This window comes from Colossoma macropomum, unplaced genomic scaffold, assembly GCF_904425465.1.
Source record: "Colossoma macropomum unplaced genomic scaffold, Colossoma_macropomum, whole genome shotgun sequence".
NCBI classification, from domain to species: domain Eukaryota; kingdom Metazoa; phylum Chordata; class Actinopteri; order Characiformes; family Serrasalmidae; genus Colossoma; species Colossoma macropomum.
Genome location: NW_023494787.1, coordinates 36,698,806 through 36,721,502, shown reverse-complemented (window position 1 = coordinate 36,721,502; position 22,697 = coordinate 36,698,806). Strand labels below are relative to the sequence as shown.

The following is a 22,697-nucleotide window of genomic DNA, read 5'->3' as shown; positions in this document are numbered from 1 at the left end:
ACCGGGATAGGCCCCAGCCTATGGATGGATTTTCCAGCTCTCTGTGTGAAATGTTGTGACTCTATGTTGAGCTGCTAGCGAGCAGTGAGGGGTGAAAGGGGAGGGGCTGTGAAAACAGTTTACACCTCTCCACAAAGGCAGGGCGAGTCTATTTATATAGCACCTTTCGTTCACTGCGGTCATTCAAAGTGCTTTACAAATGATAAAGTACAGAGATAATTCAAATTATAATATAAAAAGTAATGTAAAGGAGAATGATTAAAGAACCTGCATTAAACTTGATTAAAACAACAGATTTTAAAAGAGAAGAAATGAATCACTGAAGTAAAATCAAATAAAAAATGAAATTAGGATCTAAAGTGCGGTTACAGGAGAAAAGTGCAGTAGAGCTAACAGCGTTTTAAACTGAGCTGAAAGCCTATTAAAAATAGGACAACCATGCTGAGATAAAACAGCCAGAAAATACAGTTTGTAGATCATGCATATTTCCATCATAATATATTCCATCAGCGTTTTTGATGAAACAAATGCACAGTTCAGCTGAGGAACCTCCTCCAAAACAGGTGGAAATGCCGTCTTACGGCTACAGTGTAAAGGGGTAAGCATAAACTCTCTACCTATTGTATTAATGTTCTTTGTATTTATTCTAATATTAGTGTTTTTCTGAGTGAATTAATGCTTACTGCTTAATTTAGCTGCGTTTTTAATTTAATTTTCACAGGTGCCTCAAGCTTAATGTCACAGAAAAGGAAAAGGAAAAGGAAGGAAAATTATTTCTGTTTGACGTTGACTTTAAGTTGCTGATTTATCTGTATTATCTTGAGATGGAGTCTGTGTGTCCTGTAAAACACTTTCAGCTGCTTCATTGTATGACATTATCATTGTGTTGTTCATTACTATTCATTATGTTATCATTATATAATAATAACAACACACCTGATGCCCTTAAACTGGGTGAGCCTGGTCTTTTTGCAAGACCTAACAAATGTATAGCTGCTGTATTTTCTACCTGGAGAGAAAATTGTTCTCCCTGAGTCATTATGATAAGCACCTGAAGAGGCTCAGAGCATCCAGAACATCCTTTATAGTGCTACAAGAATTATGCAACTGTGAACTGCATGTCAGACTTTTAAATCAAAAGTGTAACTTCAGGATAATGTGTTACATTAGGGTTACTTTTTACCTTTTTAATGAATTCACTGTCAGATCAGTTTGTCTGTTCTCTGTTTTGAGGATAGAAATTTATATGCACTTTTTTGCATTCAAACACATTTGATATATTCCCTTTGTAAGCAATCTGGTCCAGGCTTAGCTTTATTTTTACCAACAAGTGACACTATTTAATGGCTTTTACTGCTACTAAACAGATGTAACATAATCCTGAGCTAAAACAGTGCCAAAAAATGGAATCTTTTTGAGATTTGTTTTCAAGGAAGTGATTTAGAAAAAAGCCCCATCTCAGCAAGAATGCTGCTTAGTAATTAGAGAGATCTACAGTGCTGTGCAAAAGTCAGAGACCTCCATGTATTTATTTATTTTATAATACAAGTTATTAATTTTAAGGAGATATCCACTTGCATAAGAACGGAAGAAGTCAAAGAAAAAACAGGAGTTTCCAAAACTGGAGCTCAAAAAATGATTTAAAGAAAATAGATCTCCTAACTTCTAGGTTTTGGTAGACCACTAAACTGTCACCATCAGATAAACAGTGCTTCAAATTTTCATCTCTGAGAGAAAATCAAGCTCCATTCTTACTTCAGATCAGAAAAATCCTCAGGTGTTTTTGTTCATCCTTCCACTGTGAGAAGACAGCTCAACACTATGAGTCTGAAAGGATGTGTAGCTGTCAATAAGCTGTTACTGAGAAAAGAAAATAGACACAAAAGAAGAACATTTGCTAATCAAACAAAGAAGCTGCTGATGTTCTCAAAACAATGAACTGACCACCCTAGAGACCAGACCTCAACATCACTGAATGGGGTTGCTTGAATCATGAGAAGCAGAAAATGCAGCCAAATTCTAAGACTGAACTTTGGAGGAGTGGAGTAATATCCCTGCAGATTTCTTTGAAAACCTGAAAGCAAGTCTCCTGAAAAGAATGAAAGCTATAAAGGCCAAGAGTGGATGCACTGCATACTGGAAATGTTGACATTACGTTTAGTTGTTGATGCTGGAAAAAGTATAGCTTGCACTTAATAGCCATTTTGACTGGAAATAAAAAAGAAAACGAAGCGTAGTCTCTGACCTTTTGCACAGTACTTTATGCAACTGGAAAAATTCCACTCCTTTTGAGAGTACAGATGAAGGATTTCTATGAAAGATGGTCAGTGCTTAGAGAAAGGAAAAAGGTTAAGTCATGTTTAATTGAACTGGGGCTAAAAGATTGGACTGAAACAAGGAATGTAGCACGATGATGAAATCTGTGAAACCGCAGCCCATAATTATTCCTTTCTTTTATAGCTTTTATTTAGTTTAATATATATATATATATATATATATATATATATATTATTTAGCAGTATTTACTCAGTATTACACTCTTTGCCTTTGTTACAGCCTCAGTTTTTCAAAGAAATCTGCAGGGATATTTTTTCACTCGAAGTCGAAGTTGGTTGCATTTTCTGCTTCTCATGATCCAAATAATCCCAAACACATTCAGTGATGTTGAGGTCTGGACTCTCGAGTGGTCAGTCCATTGTTCTGAGAACACCAGTAGCTTCTTTGTTTCATTTGAACATTTTCTTGTATTTTTCTGTTTCCTTTTCTCAGTAACAGCTGTTTAACAGCTACACATCCTTTCAGACTTATAGTGTTGAATTGTCTTCTCACAGTGGAAGGATGGACAGAAACATCTCAGAAATATCTCCTGAAAAATGAACTACTTGTACTTAATGGCTGTTTTAACTAGAAATGAAAAGTGTGACCTCACAGTACTGCACAGTACTGTATATTTAATCTGTGGAAATGTCTGAATTGTAAAGGTGTAAAACAGAAAAAAACAACCAACAGTGTTGTTGGACTTTCAAACTGAAAATTTGTCAACACTAAATGCATGAATTGTGTTGTCTTTAAATAGCTTTTTTATATAAAATGGGCAAAAATGAACAAAAGAGCATTTCAGTGAATGAAAACTGTTTACATTGAGCCAAAAAGAATTTCATTCCAATGAAACTGAAATAAATTGCACTGAAATATTTCCATTTTGTTCAATCAGCAATTGAATTTAATGTTGAGGTGGCAAAGTCTGTAGATAATGATTCTACTCTATTTGACCGAGTGGAAATATGTGGCATAATTGAATTAATTTAATAAAACAAGTTATGTTCTTGAGAGTACTTTAAGTCAAATCTCTGAAAAAAGCTGAAACAGAGTTCAGTTCCCCATTTGAAACCTATTAGCATTCGGTAAATACCACACGGCTACCCTCTCATTTTGCTCGTATTTACATGTTGATAAACAGCAAACATGCCTCTTTTTTCACACCAGAGCCGGGGGCGCGTAACCTCTATAAAGGATGTGATTAATGTTTTACTCAAATCTGCTGCGCGCCTCGAGAATTCACAGCAGCAAACCAGTGCTCCCGTTCAGCATTTAGTTCAATCAATGAAGGATGAAAGATGCATACGGGTGTCACACATTACAGCTTCTTGCGTTTCCTTCACCTGTCGCTTCATGCTGTTTGAAGACGTGCCCCTTTAAAATCGATAGGGGATCAGGGTCGTTAGCGTTTTTAAATGGGCGATGTTCACAGGAGCTGATCTCGGGTCGGTGCGACGGCAGAACACGCTTAATACTCATCTCACATTCTCCTCCCTGCTCTCTTCCTCTTTTATCTGCTTCCTGCTCTTTGACTCCGTGTTCACTCCTCACTTGTCTGTTGTAAATGTATAATATGTGGGTTTTTTAACTATTGATTGATATTCTTGGCCATTTTTGTGTTTGAAAAAGTCTTCACCTTAGAAAGAAGGAATCTTGGGTAAATCTGACTTACAGCTGGTCAGCGTTGCTATGGGCAGTTACACAGATTTTTCTGTCTGCCTGTTTAGCCTGTTTCTGTCTATCCTTCCACTGTGAAGACAAAACAAAGGCTCTGTAAGGATGTGTAAAGATGTGTATGTGGAAAGAGACCAAAAATAGGAAGCCTTGGAGTTCTCAGAGAAATGGACTGACCACACATCTCTGAATGTGTTTAGGATTAATTGGATCATGAGAAGCAGAAAATGCAACCAACTTCTAAGACTGCACTTTGGAGGTGTGGAAAGATATCCCTGCAGATTTCTTTGAGAAGCTAAAAGCAAGTCTTCTAAAAAGAGCAGAAGCTGTAATAAAGTAAAGTGTAAACTTAGTGGATACTGAAAAAAATGATATTTTCTTGTTGAGGCTTCTGCTAAAAATATGTTTTCCGCTTTTTTTTCCTGATGCTGAAAAGTGTTGACTTGTGCTTACCGGCCGTTTTGACTCAAATTTCTTAATAATGGTGGTGATAGGAACCAGGGGTTCTACAACACAAATGTAGCCATTTTATTCACTGCACAAAATGACCAGCGAACCTACACAAGCCTTTAGTTTTATATGGAATGTTGTCAATGGTAAAATAGTGGAGAACCAAAAATACATTTTCTTTGGGGACTGTTTTGCCTTAGAACATCCTCTCTGACATTAATTTTATTTATAAAACTTTTAGGTCAAAACCTTTAAAATTATCGTAAAACAATGTTGTGTAACATCTTTCTGTGATGTAGCTTTTCGAGGCATTAAACTCTTCAGATGTCTGGTTCCTATCAGTACTGTGAACAAGTTTCTCTGGAACAAAGCATTTCACATCAAACCTCTCTACAGAACTCTGTGTACATCTTAAGCCTTATATTATGCTGAAAGTTTGGAAAAAGTGTGGAATTCCCCTTTAAAAGTCACTGAAAGGACTTTCCTTAATTAAGTTAGGGTCGACTGGTGTTGCACAAATGGCCTTTGGCACAGCTTGTAACACTGAGCTTATTCAAACACCAGCTGAATCATCATGCATGGTTTTACCTCCTCTATTCTCCTCTAATCCTCTCTGTACATACCTCCATGGTTAATGCCTGCTTAAAAGATTTTAACTCCCTTGTTTTTAAAACCCATTCCATTAGTTTGAATGTTGATATGATGTGTAATTAATTGGTATTTGGATGACTGATTAGCATCTCTTAGATAGATGCAGAATAAAGCTAACTCTCTCTCTCTCTCTCTCTCTCTCTCTCTCTCTCTCTCTCTCTCTCTCTCTCTCTCTCAGTGTCGGTGCAGGGCCCTCACCAGAGGGCTCTGTTGAAAAACCTGCTGAAGGACTATAACCGTATGGAGCGGCCCGTTGCCAATGACTCTCAGCCTCTCACGGTCGTTCTCTCTCTCAGCTTGGTGCAGATCATGGATGTGGTGAGTCTTCACACTTCTATTTTTCCACCTTTTCATTTGCATTTCCTCCTTCTTCATCTTACAGCTTTAACATGTTTGGATGCTGTGTTTTTGTAAATAAGTATCAGCTTTTCACTCCCCATTCCGTAGGTCCATATGTGGAAACTGTGCTGCAAAAACAGCCTGTTTTGAACTTGCTGTTTTTGTGATATCACAAAAAACGAGTGTTCTTACCTGTATCCACATGTTCAGCCTAATTTAGCGTTGTACATTTATAAAGTTGTGACGTTATAAGAGATGGTTCAGAGAATGGCCTTGACAATTGATAAACTACCTGTATTAAAATTATATATTATACATGTTGCAGTGAAGTTAACTTAAGTGACTGTAAAGACACAAATTCTACTACAAATGAAATCTATTTTAAATGTATAGTTTTGGGTGGGCCTATAACCCAAACTATACCCATATTTCATTGCTAGTAAGGGGGTTAAACCAGTGGGGCTGAACCAGACTGATTGTCGGTTTTGCTCAGCATAGCCACTGGAGCCTATTGCATGTCTTTACTATTAAATCAAAAATGTAAATGTTTGAAACTAGGTTGACAGTGGCTTTAAAATGTACTTCTAAATAATACCCTTAAATTGATGCCAATTGCATATACTTTTGTTTAAGTATGCTTTAGAATGTTAAGAAACGCTTAATCGTACGGCATACTAAAGTATAATTTAGAATGCGTTACGTTAAAAATATACTTTTTGAAAATTACAGAAAAGTGTATTTTATGTGTATTTCTATACAATACATTGAATAAAAAAATACATTTTTCTATTTATTTTTAGTATACTATGGATGTAACTGCTGTATTGAATGTATAGTGCTTAAATATCCTTCCTTTTTGTAAGGGGAGTACACAAACCACAAGGTTAAAAATGTTTATTTTTTTTAGTTTATTTCCCCCAAGACAAACAATTGATATTAATGTGTTTTTAGTTCAGCACAGTGCTTAAAATCTGCATGAAGACTCAGCCAGGTTAACAGGTTGCAACAGTAAGCCACAAGCAAACATTCAGGCGAGTGCACTATGGAGGTGGAAGGACAAGAATATCAATGTCTATTTTTATTTCACATGTGCCCCCTCAGACCAAATACACAGCACTGAGCAGAAGTCATCTGAGAAATGATAAAGAGCCATTATGTTGTAAGCTTTTATTTATTCAGAAAAACACCAGCATCAGAATAAATAAACATTACAAATAAAAATCACAAATAAACAATCCGCTGTGATTTGTGAATTCTGATTTTGTACTCAGTTTCCCCTTGTGAAGCAGAAGCATACTTAAGTACATCAATAGTACACTTGAAGTATATGGAGAATACTAAAAGTACATTTTTGTTTTACGTATTTTATGGAAATGCACTTATATGTTTTTATAGTTTAAGAAAATGTATATTTTCAAAGTAGCACATTTTAAATTATGTTGTAGTGCAAGGAAACACACTTAAATAAATGCATTTCTTGACATACTGAAACATAACAGAAGAATAATTAACTGTCATCAACTTAAGTGAATTATTTAGGAAGTATATTTCACAGCAGTCACTTTTAAAGTATACTTCAGTACATTTTAGTTGCAATATAACTCAAATGAACTAGCAATCAAATATGGAAATTGGTACACTCAGGAGTATACATTTAAGACGTGTTTTAAGTGTAGTAGAGTTTGTGTCTCAAAACCTGCTTAAGTTAACTTCAGTGCAACATAAGTTGTTCCAGTTTAGAACAGAAAAGCACTTTTAGGTGCTACAGATATATTTCAGCATTGCTTATATAATAATTAAAGTAAGTTGTGTTTAGTTATTTCAAAATAGCATGTTTAAGTGTATACTTTATGTGTCAAAAAGTACACTTAAATACATTTTATTTTTTGGAATGTATTTAAATTATTCAGTAAGTTTGAAATATAATTAAAATACCTTTAAAAACATTTTAGTTGCAGTATTTACTCAGTAAGTAGCACTGAAGTGTACGGAGCCCTGCTAGTGACATCCCATATAAATAAAAACAATGCATGGCCACAACTTAATTATCTTGTTCCCATGCCTTACTAAGTTGTGGCCACGCCTTATTTTTATTTACACAGGAAGTGACCAGCGGGGCTCCATAGAAGTGTATCGGTACATCCAGTGGTATATTTATAATACATTCCAACAGTTATATCTACAAATTACATACTTATATGTAAAACTTAAATTGTTAATTCTCAAAAAAACACTCAGAGGCACAATGAAATGCATTTAATATACATTTGAGCATAGCTTAAATGCAATTTAAATACACTTAAGGTGTCATAAGTTGTTCCAAAATAATAAGTATATATTAAAGTACTTATAAAGTGTAAAAAAAAAAGTAAAAAGAATATGTACTTTTCATAGTTAAAGCACTTGGCCAAGATAAATTGTTTTTATCAACTTTCTTTGCTCCCAAGATGTTTGCACAGTGCTGCACTTTCCACTCTGGTTCTCCAGCCCTTCCACGGGGTGGCAACAATCATAAGAAGTGCATTTCTGTCACCTTTGTTCATTTAAAGTATGAACACAGACAAAAACATCCAACACATAAAGGACAATTTTGTCAATTGCAATGAAATAAATAAATAAATAGGCCACGTTTACTCTGCCTTTCTGGCGTTATGACAGTTTTAGGGTGACAGTGTTTAACTTTGTCAGCTTGCGTATTGCTCCAGCTCCCTCTCTCATTACCCTGACATCTCTCTTTGTTTTCACTTGTTACGTGGCTGTGATCTTTTGTTTCGCCTCCTTCTCTAACCTCGAATCACAGGCAGAATTTGACTCTTATTGTTTTGTGTCACTCTTTTTCTTGCCTGGTCTAAAATGATTTTTCTCTCACTGTACAGTTTATCTTAGATGTTTTTACTTTGATCCCTGAATGTTTCTTCTGTCAGTGATGGTGGTCTTCTGTGCTAGTCTTTTTGTTTTTTATTACACTGTCTGTGACATTGACCTTGAGTGCTCTCAGAGCATTGTACTTGGTTTTCTGAAAATTGCTCCAATTTGACTGAAGTGTTGTTTTTTTCTTCGGCTTTTCTTCCTGGACTTTGACTGTTTGCTTTTCTGTGGCTTCGACAATGCTGAGCCTGGATATGTCCATTGATTTCCTGCAATGTGTGAAACTGTCTGCCTGCCTGGTTTTTGCTGTCAGTCATTATATGTCTATAGTAATTTTGGACATTAGACAGATGTTGGGTTACGCTGTGTATCCTTGTTGTGAAGGTGTGTCTGGAATGAAAGTACATCATTCTATCTCTCTCTCTATTTTTCAGGATGAGAAGAATCAGGTTCTCACCACCAACATTTGGCTGAACATGGTAAGCCTAAGCTTTGACCTTAATGTTTACACCTTATGCATGTGTGAATTACATTATTCTAGAGAAACTTAGAGTTGTTCACATTGGTGGTGATAGGAACCTGACATCTGAAGAGTTTAATGCTTCTAAAAGCTCCCTCAGAGAAAGTTATTACATGAAATGGTCAAGAATATACTGCCTGATGGCTGAGACATTGTTTTAGGTTAGTTTTGAGGTAAGAGTTTGTCCTAAAACCCTTTAAATGTATGTTAAAGGGGTACATGCAGGGCATTGTAAGGCAAAATGAAGAGTTCATTTGCAAAAAACGATAAGCACCATTCTTTAAAAAAACGAGCTGACGGTCGTGAGTTATTCTTAACATACAGCACATTCTGAACCCTGAATACATTCTGTCACAAAAGCCATTATTGTCCATTGTTGAGGCATTGCAAGTTCTTGTTTTATGGCAGAAACAGTCAAACGTCAGCGCTGTTCTTAAGCAGAACCCAATAAATCTTGTCAGTGAATCAGTGTGCAGTATTTGGGTCAGGTGACTCAACACTGCTGCGAGCTGTTTTAGGCAAAAACTCAATTGGCTTCCTTCTCCCTACAAAGTGCAGTACGTAGGTCTGAAATAAACAGCTGAACCGGACATAAAGTGCAAAATTTTATATATATATATATATATGTATAAGTGTGTATGTGTATATATGTCTATATCTATATGTGTGTGTGTGTGTGTGTGTATATATATATATATATATATATATATATATATATATATATATATATATTTATCAGTAGTTCAGACTTCGCATAATGGTGACGAATGTGGCTCTATAGCCTTAACGGATTCTGAACATTGTCATAATAGGCTGTATTATGAACGTAGTGATTTTATTCTGTAATAATAGGTTTAGGTAAGTGTTAAACTTCCTGTATATATATTTTTGGGGTTAGGAGGCAGTACAGTATTATTGGCAGGTGGACATTGTTGAGATAACACAGAGGGGTATATGAGTGGGTTACTAATCAGCGTGGTGCCCAGTTGAATGATGAAGAGCACTGAATGCCCTAGTAAAAATGTTTTATTGGACGATTAGCGTTCCTGTTCAGATATTCCAATATTATTAATGACAAAATAGCCTCATAGGTTTTTACCTTTCTAATGCAGAAATTTTGGTTTAATAACCATTTTACAGCATTTGTTGAATTCTATTTCTTAGGTTTTTATCATATTGACTTTAATTTTTTTGTCATTCGTTCATTTACTGTGCAAAAGTCAGAGACCACTCTTCATTGATTTAATTTCCAGTCAAAAACAACTAAATATAATATCTTTTTGCAGTATTTAGTGTGTCCACCCTTTGTCTTCATTACAGCTTCATTACTATTCTTTTAGGGAGACTTGCTTTTAGTTTTTCAAATAAATCTGCTGGGATATTTTTCCACTCCAAAGTTCAGTCTCAGAAGTTGGTTGCATTTTCTGCTTCTTACAATACAAGTAATCCCAAAAAACATTCAGTGATGTTGAGGTCTGGACTATGTGGTGGACTGTGAAATGTTTTCACAGTGGAAGGATGGAAAGAAACACCTGTGATTTTTTTCAGATCTGAAGTAAGAGTGGAGCTTGATTTTGTCCTCTCTCTCAAAGACGAAAGTACTGTTTAATTGATGGTGACAGTTTGGTGGTCTAAGCGCTCTTGCATGGTTGTTAGGAGTCTCTTTTTTTCTATATATTTCAATTATTTTTTGAACTACAGTTTTGGAAACCCCTGCGGTTGACATGCCATTTTAATTGGAAATTAATTAAATGAAGTGTGGTATCTGACTTTTGCAAAGTACTGTGTCTTTTAAATAGTAGTTTTTAAATAGTAAATTGTTGATCTACTGTGCATATAGTGTTTCCAGTTCTTAAATCAAATCAGGTGAATAGATGAACCTTATCATGTGCAATTAGCCTTTGTAGTTCTCATGCAAATGTTTCTAACAAAGCTACTGTCAGTTTGCCAGTCGATTTTATGTTTGGCAAAGTGCCAGTCATGTTTTGCAGGAAGTGTTAATGGCACTAAATGAATATAAATATCAGTTATAGTAAGCTTTCCTTGTAATTTGCAGCTTTTGTTTTTCTCTCTTTGTTTTTCTTTGGAATCAGTTTTTAGCATAACTAGCATGTCTGTCTGTGGTTGCAGCGGTGGTATGACCACTATCTACAGTGGAACCAATCAGAATATCCAGGAGTGAAGAACCTTAGATTCACCACCGACCAGATCTGGACACCAGACATCCTCCTCTATAACAGGTAACAAATGCACACACAAAAATCTCTAAGGAGGAATATACACCCACATGATTTCAGGATAACATTCCTCAAATTATTATTTACATCAGTTTATTATAAGTGGAGCTGGAATTCTTTGGAAGCTGGTTGTATTATAGTCCCTGTTTTCACACAATTACAGTATATTCCATGATTACAGCTAACCTTACTCCTGCAAGGGGAAATTAATGAAAGCTGTAAAGTTACTCAAGACCCTTTTGGTTGCAGCATCGCTAATGACGCACAGTCATTTAGATCTCTGACTGTAAAGAATGCTGAAAACGGGAGTGTAGCTGTGTGTGGACTGCAGTGTCTCAGCGCTAATGCAAACTGCAAAGCTAAACAGATGAACAGCCACAGATCAATGGGCCACAAATTTCGCCTTTGGGTAATACAGTTGTAGTGAAAACCATGGCTGTTCGGAAGTCGATTAACTGACTTTGCACTGGAGCTTCTCTTTTTTATCTTTTTGTTGAAAGATTCTGTGCATTCTGGGAGGGTTGAGAAATGGGAACAGTTGAATGAGAAAGTTCAGAGTTCAAAGTCTGCGGTGGGCAGAAAAATGACCAAGATCAGTCTTTTCAATGTGGTGAATGAACACAATAAACCAGCAGCTGTCAATATCCACGAGGGCACACAATGCTTTCAGAATTATTGACACCTTCGATAAAGATGAGCAGAAAAAGCTATAATAAAAGCAATGACAAAAGTTAAAGAAAAGAATACAATAAACCAACAACTCTCATAATCTATAAGGACATGCAGTGTCCCCTAAAATTTGTTTAAGATGAGAAAAAAAGCCATTGGAAAAACAAAGTGCTTTTGAGTGAAACGTTTAATTTTTGTATGTTTTTTCTTTTAGTATTTTTTTGCATAAATGAGGTCTCTGTTCCTGAAGGGCACTGTATAGAAATTTTACTGCCAGTACTACAGCACTGCCAAAACTGTAATGTCTTCCTCATTGCTACAGTTGATTAGATTAGACTTAAGACTTAAAAACACTCAAACATTTTTTCCTCTGAAAATGTACTTATAATACAAACCTCAGTTTCAACAAAGTTGGGACAGTATGTAAGATGCAATGATTTGTAAATCCACTTTTACCTGTGTTTAAATCATTTTTACCTTATTAAACATTTTTTATCTATTTTACCTCATCTACTACATTGTTTCTGTAAGTGTGCTCTCATTCTGAAATTGATGCTTGCAACATGTTCCAGAAAACAATTTAAGAATAGGAACGTTGTGAATTTGGTCAAAAAACATCTTAAACAGGTGGTACAATCATGCTTGGGTATAAAGGAACATCTAGGAAAGGCCTAGTCTTTTATGAGCAAGGATGTTTTGAGGCTCACCACTTCTGGCAAAAAATGCATCAACAGTTAAAGAACAACGTTCCTCAGTGAACGATTGTTTTCTATGTTTTTCACCGTTATCATTACACACCATTCATTGCTGCATGTTTAGACTGTACTAAGCACAGCGGAACCCGTGTGTCAGCAAGACCCAGAAATGCCTCCAACTTCTCTGGGCTCAAGCTCATCTGAATTGGACTGATGCTCAGTGGAAACATGCACTGTAGTGTAATAAGTCAACCTTTCAGATTGTTATTGGAAGTCATGGTCTGTGGGCCAAAGGACCATCCAGAATGTTACTAGTGTAAAGTTCCAAGGCCAGATTATGGTATGGGGGTGTAATAGTGTCCATGACATGGATAGCTTGCATATCTGTGAAGCCAATACTAATGCTAAAGGACTGTTCCAACTTTGGAACTGAGGGTTAGTGCATTTGCTTCAGTACCTGCTCATTGGTTTCTGTTATAAATGCCTTTTAAGTCAGGTACAGGACATGTTGAAATTATTGTCTGTCATAACTGAGTAAATGTAGATGGAGCAGACTTTAAAAACACTGGCATATTTCTGTATTTGACAGAGAGTAAGTTTGGCAGTGCTGCTGTTGTACTAATGGCTCTATTGCTGTAACAACTAGCACGTATTTTCTCACAAATTAGACACAGAATTTGATCTAACCTTTGCCACTCTGCTTGGAATGTTTATCCATCAGACTCTGTGTTCTCTCTTTTCTCACAGTGCTGATGACGAGTTTGACTCCACCTTTAAGACAAACGTACTAGTGAACTCCAGTGGCTACTGCAGCTACCTGCCTCCAGGTCAGTTCACGTCTACTGTGTGCAAGTGCAAACATACTGAAGCCATAGACTGTAAGGCAGCACAATACATAGTTTGTTAATTGTTATCGCAGTCTTGGCCTTTGTTACAGTTGGCTACAATATGAAAATGAGCCCACTAACCAACAGGTATCTCTTATTGTGTGATCTGACCAAACTGACCAATTACAGATTTTCACAGATGAGTTTCTATGGGTTTTTGTTGGAAGAATCAAGATAGTCAATAAATATTAAATAATTTTAGGCAAAGGTTTTCACTATTGTGTTTTTAAAATATTGTAAGTTATATTAGGAGGTGTGTAGAGTAGCTTAAACTCAGGCTCCAGTAAAAGTATTGTTACTTCTGTGTAATAATGATTTAAGTAAAAGTAAAACTGCATTTCCAAAAAACAAGTAGAAGTAAAAGTACAAAATCATCAGGCCAAAACGCTACCAATAGAATGTTTCTTATAGAACTACAGGAGAACTTCTTAGTACCTCCAGCATCTACTAGCATAGGAACCAAAGTTTGTATGGCACCATTATTTAGTTTTGGTGCAGGAGAAAGAAAAAACAAACTTCATTTTCAATCTAAGTCAATGTAATCAGACTTTTTTTCCAGGTAATTTTGTGCCATTTCTTTTGGTCCATTCATCATGATCACAATATGTAGCAGTCGCCAAAATGAAACGTTGTGCAGCCCTAATAGATAGTGTGGTAAAGTTCTCTAAGGACAGATTCAGAGATCTGAGCACTTAAACATCTGCAGCATTTATGGTGTATAAAATAAAGATGTTGAGATGATCCATTGGGCATAAATTACTGATATCTCCATTGCATAAGATACAGTGGCAGAGATAGGGACAAATTAAATATTACTGTAATGCATAAAGACGCAGTGTGGAAGTTAGACATCTGTAGTTTGGTGGAAATCTGAGCCTTTATGCAGGGCAACTGTGGTGCTTACATGCAAACTGAAGAGTATTTATAAAGAAGTGTTTATGTAATTCCTGCACAGTGTGCAGTGTGTTAGGAGCAGTTCAGATTGCAGAAAGCTGAGATTCATAAACATCAGTGTTTTATTGAGTGTGTTTTTCAGAGTTTCTTTCTTTATCGAGCCTGTGGTTTGTAGATCTATTGATGGATGCTGCAGCGTTATGTGTGTCTACAGTTAAATACAGAAAGTAAATCAATAGAAAATACACAGCTAGCTTTGTGTTTAAGAGCTGAACTGGCGTTGTATTTTAAAAGCAACAAATACCCATACATTGTGCACAATATATATTTGATTATTATTCAAGTTTATGCTAAAGCTTACTGCAGGGTTTAATTATGGGATTGTGACATGTAAAGAGCAAAGATGAGCTTAATGATCTAAACCAAACAGGGATTAAAAATGTGTGAAACATCTATTGGTGCATTGAAATTCATATTCCACACCTACTGAAGCAAAAACAGTAGTTGCTCTAGGCACCCACAGTCCAGCATCACATCATTAAAAAGCAAACCAGCTTAAAATAAACTCTCTCTCTCTCCTTCTCTCTCACTCACTCACTCACACACTCACACAACACACACATAGTTCAATACTGAAAAGCAAAGGATCTTTAAATAAACTCATGAACGCACACACAACCAACTCAGCATTGCAAGTAAAACATCTTTAAATAAACTCACACAGCCCCTCAGTCACACATGCTCAGACACACATGCTCACTAGATTGAGGAAATCTTCACTATCGCTTGTTTTGAAGCTCAAATGGATTTTATTATTTTTTTTGGAGCTTTATGCCTCTCATTCATATGAAAGGCCACAACCATGCAGACCCTCAGTGCCAAGCAAATCAAATGCCCTTTTGAAGTGAAGTCAAAGACCCATGGCAGACACACACACACACACACACACACACACATGTATGTATACACACATTTTGATGTACAATTACTGTTTATTTGCTGAATGTAAAATATTAGAAAAAAATAAAACATAAATTGTAGCATAACCCTATCAAAACTTTACCAAATGTTTCACTAGTGACAGTTTTAGCTCTTTTTGAGAATAATTCAAAAACGCTACCCTGTACATGACTAGAAAATGCAGCTTTGAACAGTTGTACACACATAAAATCAGAATATTTTTCATTAAAACACAAAAAAGTTTTCTTAATTCCAGGAAATGTGTTTCAGTAGTGACAGTTTGTAATGTTACACGCTTTTCAGACTTTGGGACATATTTACTTCCAAACAATGAAATCCAACTGCTCACCATATGGCCATGAGCAAAATGATGCAGTCTCACTTCATGCTTTAAACTGCAAGGGTGTAGCTAAAATAAGGCTCCGCCTCTGGACTAAAGTTCTTGTGTTTTGATAATGACATGAAAACGTGTGGCAATATTTTTGATTTAAAGATTTTAAAAAGATTTTATTTAAGAATTAAAGAGAAATCTGTATCTGAAAAAAATTAAAACCACTTTAAAAATTCAACAAGATATTTCTACAAACAACATTGCAAAAAAATGTAAAAATGTAAGTATTAATTTTACAAGTTATAATTTTGATGTTAGGCTTTTGGACAGCCACTTCTCAATAGAACATTCCCTATAAATGATGATTTTGTATATATTTAGCTTTTTGTCATCTCTATTTATGTCTTGGGTTTATATAGATCATTATATAATACTTGAAAATATATAAGAAACATCTCATGTTTGAATACCTAATTATATTTTAATAGTCCTTTCCTGTATGACCTGTCTACCTTTACAATAGCTGTGTATGTAACAAAATAAAGTGTAACATTAAAATGATTTTAACCAACCTTTTTCCATTTTGTCAAGAGCTTTGAGCACTGCAGTCTGTGTTAAAAGAAATGTCTCTTTGAATTAATACATTATAGAAATATTTTATTTAGTAGGAATGACAGTCAGCTGTACTTACACTGACTGGGCACTTCATTAAGTACATCTCCCTGTTTCTACACTATTTGTCCTTTTTATTAGGCTGATTTATCATACAGGTGCACTTTGCACTCTACAATTACAGACTGTAGTCCACCTGTTTCTCTGCATACTTTGTTGGCCCCCTTTTACCCTCTTCTTCAATGGCCAGGACCCCCACAGGACCACCACAGAGCAGGTTTCTTTTGGGTGGTGGATCATTCTCAACACTACAGTGTTGTTGGAGTTTTTAAACACTGTGTCCACTCGCTGTCCAGTTTATTAGACACTCCTACCTTGTTGGTCCACCTTGTAGATGTAAAGTCAGAGAAAGTAGATCTGTAACTACACAGTTTGTGTCTTCCTCTAATCCTTCATCAGTGGTCACAGGACTCTGATGGCTGGATGTTTTTGGTTTGTGGACTATTCTCAGTCCAGCAGCGGCATTGAGGTGCTTAAACACTCCAGCAGCACTGCTGTGTCTGATCTACTCGTACCAGTGCAACACACACAAACACATCACCACAACGTCAGTGCCACTGAAGTGCTGAGATTATCCACCACCCAAATAATGCCTGCTCTGTGGTGGTCCTGACCATTGAAGGGTAAAAGGGGGCTAACAAAGTATGCAGAGAAACAGAGAGACTCTGTAATTGTAGAACTGCAGTGGACAATGAGTATATATATATATATATATAAAGTATATATGTAATATGTATATATGTAAAACTTAACAAATTTTAAAACAAAAATACTGTTTATTTGCTGAATTTAAAATATTAGAATACGTGTGTGTGTGTGTGAGAGACCAGGAGATGGAGAGAGAGAAGAATCCTCTTATGCTTAATTCAGCCTTCATGTTTATTCATTAAGGGGGGAGGGGTATAAACAAAGTTTTTCCTAATGCGATGATCTGGTCTGGTGCCAAAGACTGACTCTCTCTCTCTTGCTCAGATCCAAAATTAGGGCTGCTTCTTTATATTTATTTATTTATAATTTATTCTATAACAAGTTTATGGGCTGTTGGGCTGAACACACACTGTGTTTGATCCCGAATCCGCATTTGGTAGTTTTTTATATCAGCTAATGTGATCAGATGCAGCAAGGTCAGGCACTCTGAATGTTTTTAACTCTGATCTTGGTCTTAGTCTGCATCTTTTTTTATTGTACAGCAGCCATCATCATCATCATCAGCCACATCACCCCCTTCTGCCTATAGATGCTTCTCTGTCCAAACGAAGAAGAATAGCCTGCTGACAGTGAACATGCCAGGATGCCTGGTTTTATTTCATTTTATCGTATTTTATGTGTATTTCTTTTATATACAGCCTGCGTGAGTGCTTCACACTTGCATGGATTGATATCTCTATGGCTTTGTTTTTGTTTTTTAATGTTTTATTTTTGTTGTTGTTTTTGAACTGCTCAGACAAATGAAAGTTTTCTTATATTTGCAATGCGTAGTTGCACACTTTGCGTCATCTTAGCTTTTTATTTCTTCTCTCTGGCGATGTAGCCTACTTAGTCTGTCTTGAAGGTGGCAGGAACAAAAAATATATGTTCTAGTGACAGATACCTCAGTATTAGAGATCAGAGACATTCTGTAAAACACTGTGTCCTCTGTGTTTCATCAGGGGCCGTTTTTTTCCCTCCACTATGCTGCCGTTCTGCTCTCTCACACAGCTGCTTTTCTCTTTGCCCTCATGCCTGCCCGCCCACTCCAGCTGCTTCCCCCTGGAGGAATCCATTTGGGCTGAGAGCGCAGCGGTGCTACTAGCTTGCTAGCTTTTGTCATTGATTAGGCTCTGATTTTGAGACACACGGTTTCCCCAAGGGCGGAATCAATCGCTAGCTGCAAAAATTCCACAAAATGTAGACGGGCTTTGCGGCTTTGCGGCTCTGAGGCTTTGAGGCTCGGCAGGGAACAACTGTGGCTAAATCTTGAAGTATTGATTGGGATCAAAAAAGCCTTTTCTACATGTTAAGAAAGCCCTAATTGCACCAGGATGAGGGACATGCTGTGTGCCAATCTGAAAGCAGAGGAGCCTGAACAGAGCTAGAGAGAGGGCCTGGGATTATAAGGGCTGTCACTAGTCTTCTGAAATGTGGTGACAGTTCTAGGGGTCTCTAGTTTTAGGGGAATACAAAAGGAAGTATGATACTTCATATCATAAAAATCATGCAATATTCATAAAAGTAGTTTCAATTTCTCAATGCATGACCCCTCCTCCCCTCTGCAGATTTAACAGATGACAGAACTTGATGAATGTGAGTATGAGGCTCAAAACTGTGAAAGAAATATAAAAGAAGAAGGAGAGGGATACTAGGGAGCAGTTCAGGGGTCCAGGTTATAACTTCCTTCTTTTTAATGAAGGTGAGTTTGTCAAGTATATGAGTGAAAGCCTGAAACATTAGCCCTCTGGCTGTGCAGGAACTGTAGCTAACATTAGCTAGCTAGTTATCTGCGCTCCTGAGCTTGCACTCTCAGGTTTATCATTACTGGGGTGCTTCTCATATCTGTAATTGTGCTGTTCCCTTTTCTTGCCTCTTTTCCTCGAGTCTTAGTTCCTCTTTCTAAAGGACAGGAGAAAGCAGGCTTTCTGCCCTTCCATTTCCCTGGGTTGTCCAGGTTTTTGGTTGCCTGTCCAGGAAAAAAGGGATTGTATTCCTAGACACAAAGCAAAATGTGCTGCACAGCAAATAAAGTCACTGTGGTGCTGATTACGATGCCAGTGTCTTTTTAACACTGCGGTATTTTCACTGGTGTCCTATGCAAGAGCCAATCAAAATCTACATGTAAATGAGGTTAAACACATCAAAGACCCATGGCAAGTGAAGCTCCACTTGGCTGCCAAAATGAATCTGATGAAAGAAATAAAAACAAAGAGATAAAGAAAAACAAAATTCTCAGAAACGGAGCTACAAACATTAAGGGAAGAAGCACTGGCAAATAAGAATGAACTGTTTTCTATGGATCCTTTTAACTGTGCATCAGAAAATGTTGTTGATATTAGAAAAAAGATGATGTATAGAAAAGTGATTATAGCTTCTTGAAGTCCAACTTTTAATTGTAGGAGTTATATTTCAGCATGTAAGATTTCATTTCTCATTGGTAAGAATTCAAGCCTTTTACCACCTCATTACAATTGCAGTAACAGTTTTTACTGACATGAAATAAACTTTAATATATGGTATTTTTTTCCATACAGTTAAAAATTGAATTGACATACTGAAAATCTGGCCAAACCAATTTAGCTTCCTATCTTGATCTCAGGAACTTAACTTGCAAAATTAAATGTGAAAATTGAAAAACAGAATTAAAAGCTAAAACTACTTGCAATAAAATCAATTCAAACATGTAATTAGAATTTCAAGTTACTCTTCAAATTATTTTTTGCTTATTTGGATTACAAGATCAAACCCACTTTCCAAACACAGGAGGGAGATTCGCCAAACACTGAATTTGTTGCTGGAATAAAAGGGTCACTTAAAGTACAGTGCCAGTTAAATCTGCCAAATCTGAAATCCCACTCATGCAAGTCTTCTTCTTCCTCATCTACAACAGCAGTTAAAAGGTTTACCGGGGAAGATTATTGGTGGTTTGCAGGATCGTGTCATGTTATGAATCACTACCGTCGCATGTAAATGAGATAAAAGTGTGGTTGTGCCTCCCATCGCACAAGCAGTAAAACACGCCGGTAATCCTCGTTTATGAATGAGCGCAATGCTAATTACTTAACGTCACGCTAAATCTGGCCATGTGTTTTATGAATTTGACCCAAAATGTTCAGGAAAACAAGCATTTTCGTAAATTAGTATTAGTAAATAGTATTAGTAAAGTAACTGAAAAGATTCTGGGCTGACCTTTCACATGAGCATCTCTGTTTGAAATTCAACCACCCACAGTTTAATTAACTTTCATAAACTTTTCACACTCCCATTAACTGGAAGCCTCATTGCTAATCGGTTCCTTTGAGCTCATTTAAAGAGCTTATACGTCCTTAAAGATTGTGAATTTCGATCGATTTCCCAGTCATGGGCTGGAGGACGTAAGACAGAGCAATCAAGGTGTCATTAGTTTGAGAGTTTGAGATCCACCCCTGGTCTACTGCTGGTTCCTATGTCCAGACTGACATCAATGGGGGGAAGAGCATTGAGCACTGTGCCCCCCAGACTTTATTTAAAGTGGCATCCATCAAGATCTCCATCGCTTCTTCTTTCTCCCACTGAAGATTCATTTTTTAAACATACTTTCTCTCTCAAAATGTTCATGTTTTTTCCTACTCTCTTTCACCTTTTTCCCTCTCAGTTGTAATAGGAAAGGGACCCTGAGTGTGAAAAAGATGCAATAAAATTGAGCAATTAATTATTATTAAATGTCCCTCTGAATTTGGGTTTCATATTATGGTCAAAATGAGATGAAGAAATGGCGCAGTTCATCACAAGAAGCTAAACACCTAAGTGGAGATTTATAGTTAGGTGTTAATCCAGGAGTGCTTAACACAGCTACTATTAGTTTGGCGTCAGACTCAGAGGACATTAGCACACGCCTCCGCTTGGTATTTTATTGTTTGCAATGGTCTTATTTCCACTTTACAGTCAAATGGATCAAAGGGCCATACTGTGCCACTCTGTGTTGTTGCAGACTTGTGAAACTGAGTACGGTTTCTTTTTCCCTCTGCTGTTCTCCGTGCTGCTAAGTTAGTGCCAGCAAATACTGAAAACTACACATGAGTGGCTCAGCAATGGCTAACAGGCTCAGTGGTAAAGAACACGTTTTATTCCGGCTGTCACGCTCCAGTCACTCGATTTTGTGATGTTATAGTCCCCATATGTCAAACATGCGAAATTATTTTAATCTCTATTAATATTAGCCTGTTTCATCATGAGCTGCACTTCAACCTCCACATATTCATGTAATATTTCAAGATTTTCTACAAGTGCCTATATTTTGCTGTCGCAATTTTGGCATATTTTGAATAAACAACAGCCAGTACAGGTCATAGCAAAATGTTATTTAAAAAAAAAAAAACGTTTTCATTTTTAATATGGCCCTTTTAATGGTTCAGTTTGAGACCTCTGCTCTAAATGGGTGTTATTTGAGCATCAGTTAGCTGGAACTGTACTGCGGTGGGTGGAACTTTTAGCTTGCTAACTAATGTTACACTAGTGATATCCTAGCCCAGCAAGCTACAGCTTAAAACATGACAGAAGAGTTTTTATTGTCTACACTTGTAACAGCAAAGCAGACGGAATCAAACCTGTACTGTGGTGTTTGAATCTGTAGGCCACTAGATAAGTTAACTAGGCTAGAGGACCCGGTTAGCATTAGCCTAGCTAGGAGGCTACAGATGCATACATGGCTTTATGTCCCTCCAACACCAGTCGCTCGCCTCCTAAGGTTTAAGTCAGTATCATATAAAGTTATGTCAGTAAAGCTTCTGTTATTCAGAATTGAGCCTCCTCAGTAGTGAGAACAGCTAGTAGCATGCTACTAAGCTAATTTAACCAGCTCCTGTCTCATAGAAAGAAGTGCTGTTTAACATTTAGCAGATGTTGCTAGATTAATAGTTTGACATTTATTGAATGGATCATGAATCATGTAAGCTTTGATTTATTTGATCACTGTGTGAGGGAACTGAACTTATTTAATTGTTTTTCACTTTCAGCAAGGCCCAATACTGATGTAAATGTAGCATCGGTTAATGAATAACTACACCATTGCATTGTCCCACTAAACAGTTCTGTGGCCCTGAGCACAGTTAGCAAACTGTGTTGAGAAAACTGTGCTGAGCACGGTTTGTAAGCGTTCCATGGCAAACTGTATGCATGTGGAAATGCCACTAGAACAGTTACTGTGATGAGGACCACTCTGCCCTACAGTGAAAAAGAGGCCATTCTCAAGACTATCATAAACAATAGTAGCAGAATATCTGCTACCACTTTACAATAAGGCAACCCTTATAAGGGTTTATGAATTGTTTAAAAAAGTTTATTAATTAGGTCATAAGCACATTATTATAACACATAAATTATTATTTCATGCAAATAAGAAGGGCATTTTATTTATATTTATTGAACTTCTGATAAAAGCTTTCTCTGATAATAAGTTGCTGCTGTGAGGCCAAGGTAGCATCCAGGTGCTTTAATTTCTCTGCCCTCTGGTTCTGAATGTTTATTATAAGACACATGCTTTGTTTCATGATGATTTTTGATGTTAAATTCATTTTGATGTTTGATGTTAAATTCATTACAGTCTCTCGACTTATGAGACGCATGCATTTGCTATGACTCTTGATGAAGAAGCTTTCTGATTCCCATCTCTCTTGAAATCTCACTGTCAACTGCACGTTTTGGCTGTAGTCATGACTAAATGTCAGTCAATAAATTAATTTACTGGTCTGTAAGAAAGCTCTCAAATTTCAGCTAACTTTGTTAACACGGCATGGTTTCAGTTTACATTACAGTTGTCATCATCAAGAAATCAAAAATTGCAGCACATTAGCTGGTGGGCCA

At 36.6% G+C, this 22,697-nt stretch overlaps 1 protein-coding gene across 1 annotated transcript in view; it reads left to right on the top strand.

Annotated features, from left to right (window-relative positions):
• Positions 1–22,697, top strand: part of chrna11 (cholinergic receptor, nicotinic, alpha 11) — a 64,381-nt gene that overhangs the window by 2,076 nt on the left and 39,608 nt on the right. Inside the window, exons 2-5 of the mRNA XM_036567176.1 lie at positions 5,273–5,412; positions 8,736–8,780; positions 10,952–11,061; positions 13,170–13,249. Coding sequence (XP_036423069.1) covers positions 5,273–5,412; positions 8,736–8,780; positions 10,952–11,061; positions 13,170–13,249 — 375 coding nt within the window. The remainder of the gene's footprint in view (positions 1–5,272; positions 5,413–8,735; positions 8,781–10,951; positions 11,062–13,169; positions 13,250–22,697) is intronic.